This window comes from Cupressus sempervirens, chromosome 3 (genome assembly GCF_028749045.1).
Source record: "Cupressus sempervirens isolate cs-2001-9-10 chromosome 3, ASM2874904v1, whole genome shotgun sequence".
NCBI lineage: Eukaryota > Viridiplantae > Streptophyta > Pinopsida > Cupressales > Cupressaceae > Cupressus > Cupressus sempervirens.
Genome location: NC_143120.1, coordinates 1,055,222,150 through 1,055,234,987, shown reverse-complemented (window position 1 = coordinate 1,055,234,987; position 12,838 = coordinate 1,055,222,150). Strand labels below are relative to the sequence as shown.

General features: G+C 36.6%; 1 protein-coding gene across 2 annotated transcripts in view; it reads left to right on the top strand.

Annotated features, from left to right (window-relative positions):
- The first annotated feature begins 2,559 nt into the window (after positions 1-2,559).
- LOC149570367 (protein SPA1-RELATED 4-like) overlaps positions 2,560-12,838 on the top strand; it is an 89,989-nt gene continuing 79,710 nt past the window's right edge. Inside the window, exons 1-3 of one of the 2 annotated variants that reach the window (XM_089823011.1) lie at positions 2,560-2,696; positions 2,920-4,831; positions 5,079-5,236. In XM_089823011.1, coding sequence (XP_089679137.1) covers positions 4,025-4,831; positions 5,079-5,236 — 965 coding nt within the window. In that variant the 5' untranslated portion in view covers positions 2,560-2,696; positions 2,920-4,024. Of the gene's footprint in view, positions 2,697-2,729; positions 4,832-5,078; positions 5,237-12,838 lie in introns of those variants that run through there. The other variant, XM_089823012.1, reaches the window with a different exon arrangement.

The window sequence follows — 12,838 nt, the reverse complement described above, 5'->3', positions numbered from 1 at the left end:
TAAAATTGTAATTAGTGCATTCATTAAGGGTCCATTTGGTTCCTAGAAGATGATAAGAATTGACTTTTTCAAAATCCGGATTTGAAAATTTTTGTGTTTGTTTCAAAATTGGAAAAATGGAATTAGCAGACCAGACTTCCAATTTTGCCTCAAAAACTAGGTTTTCCAACTTCCTACTAGCAAGTAGGAATTGAAAATCAAAACCTGATTTTATTTTTTTAAGGAGTGTAAAACAATAGATTTGACTACTTTTGAAAATTTCCTTCAACTCCAATCTTAAGCATAAAAATGTGTCTTCACACGCATCTTCCGAGTAAAACAAATGGTTCAAGCAAGATCTTCAGAATTAGAATGAAGATTTGCAAAACCTTGATTTGGCTAAACCAAGGTTTTTAGAAACCCTGATTTTTTAAACTCCACGAACCAAATGGACCCTAATGCATGATAGACTTGTTAGAAAATATTTGTATTTTTATAGTTCCTACCATAGGCATGAATACTTATGCATTAATATGACATTAACTTGACCAATCAAATCAAAGAATTAAAAGTTTATATGCAATTTACAATGTCTATATCTATTTTTCATTTTTCCTTATTTTATAAATGACATTTTGTCCTCATTTTATTAGTCCATACTATTTTTGGTAGGGAGAAAAATCAATTTTCCTTAACAAAAATTCACATATTTTTTCGAACAACAACGATGTCATGCATTAACGATAGCTTTATCTTTTTCACAATTGTGACAAATTGATTAAAGTTTCCAAAAAGTAATTATTTTATCTTCCACCTCACTACCTAAGACATAAATGCATGTCTAATCAACAATAATAACTAAATAATTTTTCTTACCAAATATTGTAAATATATCAATCTATTATTTTTAACATCTTGTGAGTTTACGTTTACTTAAAAATTAATTATCATATCATTTAAAAAAATATTTATTTAATTTATTCTTCACAATAATTTAAAATTATTTTATTCTAATTTTAAAATTAATTTTTATTCTAATTATAATTAAGTTAATAAATAAATAAAATATTTTTAAGAATATAATTATTTGATAAATTTTTACTAAAAATATTTATAAATTTTGTTACAAAAAAATTAAATTTAGTTTTTAATGTTTTATATTTTCTATTTTAAATATATTTATTAGTTTTACATTGTCTCTTACTTTTGTCAATCGTAAAATGCTGACTTTTTTCACACTATGTTTAACCAACTATTTTTTTCAATCTTGTTTTAATTTTTTTTGCATTTTAAAATTTGTAAAACTAATATTGTTCTTCAAACTTATTAACTCTTTCGTTGGTTTGGATCAAGTAGTCCAACAATTTATTTTTTAAAATTTAATATTTGAATTTATATTGGAAAAGGTAGAAACAAATACTTCATTGATTTAACTCAATTTTATAATTATATTTAAATATTTCTTATAATAACATAATCCTTAATCCTTTTTAAAATTCTCTTCCAACTATCTCTATTTAGTGTCCCTATAATAACATGTCATTCTCTCTCTTTTAGATCTCTTCATATCCTTCGTATCTTTCATTTCTATCTATACATCTCTATTATCATTATCTCTCTTTTCAATCTGTCTTCATATATATAAATCTCCATTTTCCTTCTTTTCTAACTATTACGATGACGAATATATTTCTTTTAACTCTCTCTTAATATATTTTACTCTTTATTTTCCTTCTTTCTTAACTATTGATAGGAACTTTGACACAATGCATCTCTTGTTGTTGGAGAAATGAAAAATTAAAAAAAGATATAAACATTTAATAATAGTATGGTCCAATGGAATGAATGAAAAATGTGATTTATAAAAAATAAAAAATTAAAAAAAGATATAAACATTTAAAGTTTCTTTTAATCTTTTAAATCGTATGAAAGGAACTAATAAAAAAAAAAAAAATTGCCTTAGATACACAAGCTACGAGATAGAATTTAAATTCTTTTTTAAATACTACACCTAAATATTAGTTAAACTTAAATAATGTTTACTATATAAAAATAAATAATTTTTTAGTTGTGAAAGCATCCTGTAATATAAATTCATTTAAAGATTTAATAGTACAATACTTCAATTATATAATGACCAAGTACATGTCATTAGGTCAAACTTGTTAGAAAAAAAAATCCATTTCATATACAAATATACAAAGTTCATACAATTTAATAATAAATAAATAAGAAGATATAAACCATCAGATAAAAGTTGAGTCTGTCAGCCAACAAATAAAATACACCAAGGTTGCTGTGATGATAAATTGAATGTCTGAGGGAGCCATTAAAGCAGGAAACGACACAGAGAGTTTCTTGATAATGGCGTTTAACGACCACAGTTGACGTGGGAAATCCGTACGGTGTTTCATTCGCTCGACTTTAAACTCGCCGACAGGCAGTAAATTCCTGTTGCTCGATCGAATCGCCGTCAGACACCTCAGACATCTGAAATAATGTTTTCAACTTCTGGTGGGAATTGGGAAATAAATTCCTCAACGATCGGAATCGCTAGGCGACGGAGATTATAAAGTGAATGTTTGGTAATAAAAATGGGTTGGAATTGAAGCCTGAATTGTCTTTCCTACGTGGCCTCTGGGAAAAGCTGGCGATGGAGGGAAAAGCAGGAAGAGGATATTTGCTCAAGACATGGAGGCGTTGCCGCCACGTCGCACGTAAGTACAAACACTAATCAAGATATCTTAAACACTTCAAAACCTTTGTTTCACGACATTTCTTTGCCTTGAATGTTGAGACTAATGCCTGTCACACAAATCTGCTCTTTCTTTTACGGCTTCACCCAATCAATGCCTGACACAAAATCCCGCTTTTGCTTTTACGGATTCATTATTGTTTAGTATCATTGTTTTATCGGGACTTACACGGCTAATTTCACAGGAGCTACTGTAATCTTTGATGCGGGGCTGGTCTTCTCGCGCATGTCGCGGGTTCGATTCGTTGTATCAGAGTTGACGAGGTTCATATATGTACACGGACTCCCTGTGAAATGTGTGGATATTATGAGGTGCAATGTGATTGCTGTGGGATTTTCTTGATTGAGGGACATTGTGGACATAGAAGGCCCTTTTCTGAATCCTCCTGGCGTTGGAAATGAGATTGTCAAATCTGAAGATAAGGCTGGGAAAATTGGAGAGCTCGTCATCAATTTTCTATTTAACCTTGCAAATCTGAAAGTACCGAAGACAGATTATAGATTACCTTTGAGCTTGTAGACATTGAAATTCTTGAATTGTATTTACTAATTGTAGAGGCCAGTTGGACTGATTCAGTTGATATTTTGAGCCCGACTTTCTTTATTGTACACTGTTTTATTTATTTGATTGCAAGTTTCCTGTTGCATGTTGAAATGTTCGTCTGGTCAGACTCCGTTTTTTTTCTGTATAGATAACGTTCATATTTACTCTTCCCAGTTGCTTCTGGAATGCATAGAATATTCATATTCTGTACCATTACAGCACAGGTGAAGGTCGTTAAGAAATGGATCGTTTATGCGTCGAAATCTTCTCTCTGTAAAATAACAGTTTTGATCTACCTTGTTAATCTGTTCTTCTAATCCTTCTTTTGATGCTGCCCATTTACTTCTGCTCACATGCAAGTTTGTTTAACCTTAGTTTTCTGCCCACGTGTCGTAAATGGGCTTGAATTCAGTGAATTAGAAATGCCATTTGCTTTCACATTGTATTCTAAATTTGTTATTCAATTATTTTTAAAAATATCCTGCCTATTGTTTGGGCATCAGTTCCCGCTTATCTTCCATATGCTGCCGTTTTGTTTCGTCCACGTGCCTTTTCTCTCGGTTCTTCTCTTTCATCCAATTGCCTTTTCTACTGTGGAAGTGTTCTTCAAAAATGTATAGGCGGGGGGTAGACAATTGGGCTGGAAATTTGGATGCAAATTGTGTCCGAGTTCTCAAACATCAAAATTTTCAGAAAAGGTGGAGCACCAACCTGAATTTTAATTGTGTCCTTTCATAATCGGCCAAATGGATAAGGCTGAAGATGAAAAGAAGAAATCCAAGCAGGCAAGGGTATGTGAATTTTATGGTCTCGAGAGCCTGGCTGAACCTGATGGTGCTGGACACAGATATCCCTTACAGAGCCTTCCTGAGGCACATATCAGTGCAAGAAACTTATGTTCAATTAAGCCGGACGAAAACCAGTTTGGTTTTATTCAGCGTGGCTCGAACCTAGGTCGCAAAGAAGATGAAACAGAGTCGGGTGGTGTGACTCTGAGACAATGGCTGGCAAAGCCACATAGGATTGTGAATAGAATTCAATGCCTGCTCATATTTGCGCAGGTGGTAGAGGTCATAAATGCTGCACATTCTCGAGGGCTGGTCCTGCGAAACATACGGCCCTCGTGCTTACGGATATCTTCTTGGAGTCGAGTATCCATGACTGAATTTGTAAACAGTTCAGGAAATAGTATTTACAATGAAAGGTTTCAAGGCCATGCTCAACCAGATCGAAGCAAGGCAGTGCAGAAGTCTAACCGAAGAGGACACCAAACTCTAGACCTGAATACATTTTATGATGGGAACCATGATATGAATGCTACTTCAGTTGCAATGACCTCTTCTTCTAATGCAAGGCTTATGCAAATAAGTCCAGAAGCAAGGGACATGGAGGTTGAACACGATGAAGAAAGCAACTCAGAGAAATATCGCTTCTTTCAGCCAAAACAAAGTTTGCATATGGAGCTTACTTGGTATACCAGTCCAGAGGAACTAACGGGCGTATCCTGCTCATTTTCTTCAAATGTTTACTCTCTGGGAGTTCTCCTTTTTGAGGTATTTGATGTCGATTTACTTTGAATTTTTTCTTTTCTTTTTCCAGTACATAATAAATGCTATAAAAAGCAACAGAAGTCTTGATTTACAAATATTGCTAAATTATACGTTGATGGGTTTGGGTTGCAAAATATTCACGGATAATTGCTTCTAGAAAAGGGGGACAAAAGAACCATCTACACGTGGAAATTGGAAAAATGTAAGAATTGCATGGTTTCTTCAATCTGATTTTCTTTGTCGTTTCCAGCTATTCAGTACCTCTAGCTCAGACGAGGAACAATGGAGAATGATGTCAGATATTAGGCATCGCATACCACCTCCTTACTTGCTTCGGAAGTGGCCTAAAGAGATTGGATTTTGCTTATGGTTGCTTCACCCCGAACCAAACCAACGCCCAAAACTAAGGTTAGTAGTTTTAACTAATGGTTGATATCTCTTGTTTTGTTATTGATTTGGGAACTCCAAGAATTGCATAGTTTTTGCCTTGTCAATCTTTATGATGATTGATTGTGGGCGTTCTTGAGATTCTTGGGGTTCCAGTTCTATTCCCATAAAGAACTAGTGTTTGGTGCTGATTGGGTTATCGTGTGGTGGATCAAATCATTATATAATTTTGGAAACTGTCGGGTCCATAATAATATTATGGTTAACTTGGTATGGGTGATATCCTCCCCTGCTAGCTAGCCCTGAGGAGGCACACAACAACTGGAATCGTTTTCAAAAAGCACTGTTGGGTAGCTTTTCATTGTGCAACTGCCAAGTTGAAAGAGACGTGGTTTCCAACTTTCCATTATCCTTTTGATATCTGGGTTCTAATGGCTTCTTTCAAATTTGTTTTTTTTGGAGAGCTGCAACAGTTCACTTTTGTTAAAGTCCATTCCTTCCCATCCTCACTTTCATGTTGTTAACTTATTAACAATTGTTTGAGAGTTCCGGCCTTTTTTAAGATTTAGTATTTTAGTCCTCTAGTGTGTGTAACAAGGTGCCCATCGGAGGTTATTCTTCTGTTGAACTTTACTTTGGTTGCATGTCTTGCATTGAGACGCCTTTTAAGTTTTTTTCCATAAAATCAGTTGATCCAAGATATAATTTTGTGTGCCCTGTGGTTGGCTATCAGTTTTCAGATTTCAATGCATTTGAATAACTTGTTTTTCTTTGTGCGTATAACATTGACCAGCTTGATTTATGATGACAAGTTTGTCAGATCTCTAGCTTAAGGTTTTAGAAGATCAACATGGAGGCAACAATGACTCCTAAAGAGGTTATTATCATTATGAAAGAACTAGTGGCTGTAGATCATTGGAGACAAAGGAAATTTACTTTTGATTAGAAAATGTTAAGAGGCACATTACGCATTTTTACCAAATTGAGAAAGCCAGATGAGGATTCAAGTGAATTCTAGTGTTTGTATTGATTTGGAATCTTGGATTTTGCACATTGTGGTTTCTGTAAAAGCAATTGAAGTAATTAGGGTGAGTATTTGGATGGGGATTTTTGTCTTGCAAATTTGGTTGACTTGACATGTCCCCTATTACTTGGAATTCTAATTGAAGGCTTTAAATTTATAGATTATTTTTAACATGTTGCTTCAAGAGGAGGACTAAGTACCTAGCCTTAGAGGTTTAAAGAAGTGGAAATATGCTTTCATGTCGAATTGAGGTGTTATTAAGGGTATGAAATGATAGCTAAGTAGTATATTGTATATACTATAGATATCTTGAATACATTTATCTATAAATGTTGAGAAACATTAGTTTCCAGCTGTTTCATTTACTGAAAGAGCATTTTATCATATTGTAGAACTTCTTTACTTACATAGATACATTGATACAAATTTTAGTTTATTATTGAGAAATATTTTAATTTATCTATATTGTTTTATGCATTGTTAGAGGGAGGCAATTTACATTTATGAAACCTGAGGGATTTCTTGTTCAAATTACCATGGGTGTTTGGTGCAAGAGTATCTATGGTGAACATGAGATTCAAATTTGAATTTGGAATATTCTTCCTCAATTTGGGATGACGGCAAATGGGGACGGCTATATAACAATAGGGAAAATTAAAATATTTATATGAAAACATAGATAAAGCATGTACTTATAAAAAATAAAACCTTAAAATATAAGAGTCAGCAGAATTCATATGCCAAATTTGTGTTACTTTGAGAATCAAAGTCTAATTTGTTCTAGAAGTCAAAGTCAAAGTCACCTACATGTCCCCAAGTCTTTGAGACATTTCCGAGATGGGGATAGTTGGAAATATACTAGCGATGCGTCCTTGGGTAACACTGGTTAAAAGTTGAAAAATGGTTGGTAAACTGAGTAATGTGGTAGTTTCTATTTCGCTATCCAGTTTGTTACATCCCAAATTTTGCCCTAAAATTTTTAATTGATTATAGCCATTGAATCAAATTATTTCTTCATGATCGTGTGAAATTGAGCTGTTGTTTATTTCTTCATAGCAATGTGAAACCGAGTTAGTTAATTATAGCCGTTGTTTATACCTTCATGATCATGTGAAATTGAGTTAGTTAATTTTAGCCGTTGTATTGATTTAATTATCGTATGAAAGTAAGTTAACTATAGCCGTTGTATCAATCTATTCATGATCATGTGAAAGTAAGTTAGTTAATTATAGCCATTGTACATATATGATGAGCATGTAAAGTTAGTTATTCTGACATTGATGAAATCCCTAACAGTTACTTGATGATTTTGAATTAGCAATTTATAAATCTTGAATTGATGTCTTGGCGAGAATGTTGTTTTGAATGATTACAGGATGAAGACTGAAGAGAGAGGGGAAGCATTGCGAAACGGGGTCATCGGAAGGGGATGGTCGAATGGTTCAGTCATCAGAATCGACAGGTTTGACCTAAAACTATCTTGGCAAGGTTACTAGGACTTGGCAACATATTTCATGGTGGAACCGCATGAGCTATAAAATAAAACATTATAATAAAACAATGTAAAATAAACATAAATTCTTACCTTTAAGAATTATCAAATATTAATATTATTTAATTATTATTTTACATTCTTAAATATGGTCATACATAAATAAATATAAGATGATACCATTACATTATAAATCAATAATCCAATGATGCCACCCTATTATTACGTACACATAAGCATAGTTGAGAAAATAAAACAATAATAAAATAATATTAATTTTTAAAAATCTTTCATCTTCTTTCTTTCTTATTTTTCCCTCCTTTCTTTCTTCTTTTCTCTTTAGTCGATTTGAGGGCATTTGATGTAATGACCCTCTCTATAAAGGCCACAGAAACCCTCAAACTGAACTTAGGAATTTTGTCAAACACTTGGCGTGTAACAGTAACAATATTCAGAATATGGCAATTTCAGATTTGATACTTTCAGAATATAATCGCAGAATTACAATATATATAAAGCCATTGAACTATATTTCAATTACAATGCAATAAATTCTGAAATTATTTTATTACCAATTCTGGACTGATTATTACAATGACTGTATGACAGCAAATTTACCCAAAAATTGACATATATTTCAGAATTCAAGAACCTGGTTTGAAGAACTATGGAAGAACACCACGTTTTGCTGCAAATCGTTGATGAAGACCTCCAACCGCACCCCCAAACTGTCCTTAATTTGCAGCTGCTGCCCAAACTAGCAGGGCCGTACCAGGCCGTACCTGTACGGCTGCTGAATAAAAATAATATTAGGGTTTTGGGACCCCCAAATGCAAGGAAAATGGGCGCCTAGGGTTAGGTAGTAACCCTGTAAAACCATAAAAATTAACTCCAAGGGGTTGAGGAGATATGAGCAATTATGTGGTTCCGAACCCTGCTTTGCCAATTCTAAAAATGCACTTATTCTGTCTTCAAACTCTTGTCAAATGCTTCTCCAATGATAGGGCAAATCTGAAATCCTTATTCCAACCAAAAACAAACCCTAACAACGAATTTTCAATAAGCTCCAATGAGATGGCTGAATACCAACTCCAATTATGGAACAATTCAGGTGATATTTCACACCCTCAAAGTCGCCAATCCAAGGGAGTGATTCGTTCCCAAAGATCGAATAATTTGCAGATCCAAAGTCCACAAATGTCTTCACAATGAAGAAGTAGAAGAGTTCTCCAATCCAAGCATGTCCAAATGAGAGGCCCAGCCCTCTATTTATTCACTTTTCTAAGAAGTTGCTAGAACTTCTAGAAACATCCTTTATAAATTCTCATTATAATGCACCTTTTTATAATAAAGTAATTTTATAAAATAAAAAGTGCAACTCAAATTAAAATTATAACATGTGGGCCCCAATATCACATAATGATAAAATATAACCTCTTAACACTTCTTCAAGAGCAAGATATGGCTATCTGATCCGCAGAATTGACTCTCTTTCCACACCATTTGCCTACGAGAGTCTGGAATAGGCAAATCCATGATCAATGCCATGTCGAACTAAAGAGGGGACATTACAGTCCGCCCCTCCTGAAATTGTTTGGCCTCAAGCAATCTCAACGCCGGGTGCTGCAAAATAGCCTCCCCCTCCCAGGTAGCATCCTCAACAGGTAAATCTTTCCACTTAACCAAGTATTCTCTGATCACCCTTCTACGAAGCTGCTTTTCTCTGCTCTCCAGGATGGATTCTGGTACTAAAATCAATTTTCCCTCATCATCTAAAGGAGGTAATACTGCAGAAGGCACCACATTTTGACCCAACGCCTTCTTGAGGCGTGACACATGAAACATATTGTGCACTCTACTGTCTGCGGGAAGCTCCAACTCATAAGCCACTTCACCAACTCGCCTGATAATCCTGAATGGTCCATAATAGCGTGGCTTAAGTTTCTCTGCACCACTCTTCTTAAGAGTAGATTGCCTGTATGGCTGCAACATGAGGTAAACCATATCATCTACCTCAAAACTACGCTCAATTCTCTTCTGGTCTGCATACTGCTTCTGCTGGTTCTGAGCTCTTGCAATATTGTCTTTGAGGGTAGCAACTATATCCTTACTCTCCTGTAATAATTCTCCTGCACTGGGTACCCTGCTGTCGCTCAACAACAAATCCAAGAAACTAGGTGCTTCATAACCGTAAAGTGCCATGAAGGGTGTCATCTGTATAGTCATATGATATGTAGTATTGTAACAATACTCGCAGAGATATATCCATCTGACCCAAGCTCGCTGCTGAGCTGCCACATAATTCCTTAAATACCCTTCCACCCATTTGTTCACAATTTCTGTTTGACCATCGGTTTGTGGGTGATAGCTAGTGCTGGGTGTAAGCTCCGTGCCACATAACCGGAATACCTCCTACCAAAAGTGACTCATGAAACGGCTATCCCTATCACTCACAATGTTCTGAGGCAAGCCGTGCAATCTGAATACCTCCCGAAAGAAAACCTCTACCACCTGAGCTGCTGAGTGTGTAGTGATGATAGGAAAGAAATGAGCATATTTCGTTAATCTATCTACCACCACATAAATACAATCTCGTCCTTGTACCTTGGGCAAACCTGTGATAAAATCCATGGAGATGCATTCCCACTTCCTGTCGGGAATCGGAAGTGGCTGTAGGAGCCCTGCCGGATAGCTGTGTTCTTGTTTGTTTTGCTGGCAAACAAGACACTCTCGAACATACTGCAAAACATTAGCTTTCAGCCCCTTCCAAGTGAACCGCTCTCGAACTGACTTGTAAGTCTTGAAGTACCCAAGATGGCCTGCTGTCGGTGAGTCGTGAAGTGCTCTCATAATCAGTTGCTTAACCTTCGATCCTGGGACTAGGTAAATCCTGTTCTTGTAAATGATCAAATCATCTACAAGTGTGTATCTGGTATCAATCACTGTTCCCTCTACTATATCGGAGGCCCATGTATCCCTGGCATACTCTGCTATAATCAAGTGTCGCCAATCCTCTGATATCTGAACCATAAGAGTGAGGTGTGGCCTTCGAGATAGAGCATCTGCAACAACATTCTGAGTTCCCTTGACATATGAGATGTCAAAATCATATGCCTGCAACTTACTTACCCACTTTTGTTGGCGATCATTCAGGTCCTGCTGTCCCAAGAAATGCCTCAGACTGTTATGATCAGTTTTAATACAAAACTTGCTACCCACAAGATATTGTCTGAATTTGGCCAAAGCATGCATGATGGCCAACATCTCCTTATCATATATACTGAATGAACGCTCAGGGCCTTTGAGCTTCCTGCTCTCATAAGCTATGGGGTGCTTATTTTGCATAAGTACAGCACCTACTCCCTCTCCAGATGCATCACATTGAAGCTCAAATGGCTTCGTGAAATCAGGTAATGCTAGAACTGGGCACGTAGTCATTATCTCCTTAAATCTCATAAAACAGTCCTGTGCCTTCTGAGTCCACACAAATTCCCCTTTTTTCAGTAAATCTGTCATGGGAGCTGCATGTCGTGAGTAGCCACTGACAAACCTGCGATAAAAACCACATAAACCAAGGAACCCCCTCAACTGTGTAAGGTTCTCTGGTGGAGGCCAATCAACAATAGCGCGAATCTTTTCAGGATCCATCTGCACTCCCTCTGCACTAATGATGTGTCCTAAATATAACAGCTCGGTCATACCTAAGTCACATTTGGACTCCTTTGCATACAAGGACTCCTTCTGTAGAATGCTCAACACCGTCTCCAAATGCTCTAGATGCTCCTGCCATGATCGGCTATAGATCAAAATGTCATCAAAAAACACCAGCACGAATTTCCTCAACTGATGGTGGAAAACTCTGTTCATAGTGGACTGGAAAGTGGCAGGTGCATTGGTCAGGCCGAAAGGCATGACTACAAACTCAAAGTGCCCACAATGACATCTGAAAGCAGTTTTCTCAATATCCTGTTCACGGACTCTGATCTGGTGATATCCTGATCTCAAATCAATTTTCGTGAAATAACAGGCCCCATGCAATTCATCTATCAACTCATCAATGCGAGGAATAGGATACCTGTTCTTGATGGTTCTCTTATTTAATGCCCTGTAATCAATACACATCCGAAGCGTTCCATCCTTCTTTTTTACCAAAACAACAGAAGATGCAAAAGGTGACTTACTGGGTTGGATGTGCCCCATAGCTAGCAACTCCTCAATGGTCCTTTCGATCTCATCCTTGAGTCGCTTTGGATGTCGATATGGTGTGATCATGATAGGTTTAGCACCTTCCTCCAGCTCAATAATATGCTCAATGCCTCTGTCCGGTGGCCTGCCTGGTGGAATCTCGCTGAATACCTTTTCGTACTTAATCCTCAACTTCTGAATATCAGGATGATATTCCGCCTTATGTTGCTCCTCCTGTGTAGGTATCAAAGTACAAACTGCTGCCCACTCTATATCATTATGCCTAGTTAATCTCTCCAGCCGCCTAAATGAGATAGTCCTGATGTCTCCATTACGGATAGCCTTTAGCACATGAATCCTACCATTCATTTCGAATTGTATCTCCATATCCTCTAATCTCAGGGTAACCACCTTCAATGAATGTAGCCACTGCATCCCAAGTACTATGTCCATGTCACCCATGTTGACCACATGATAGTCCGCCTTAAACTCATAGTTGTTCAAGCGCAAAGGTAAGTCTCGTACCATCCTGTCACAACGAAGAGTGTATCCATCAGCTACCTTGACTCTTAGTCCTTCGAACTCCTCAGTAATGAGTCCACGCTTCTCTACGAATCGTGCATCAATGAAATTATGCGTGGCACCTGTGTCCAACAATGTAATAACCTTCTGTCCAGCCAAGACTCCCCGAAGTCTGAAAGATCCCTCTCTCTGGATACTAGACAGTCGTGCTTCCTGTAAATGTAGCTCTGTTTCCTGCCTTTGCCCTGCACTGTCTATCTCCTGCTCTCTCTCTGCTTCATCAGGATCCTCATCATGATGTTCTGAACCATCTGAATCTGAGCCTTCGTAATAAGCCCACATTGCCCAGTTGGCCTTCCCTTTTGGCCTCATAGGACAGTCATGGCCGTACTCATACGGG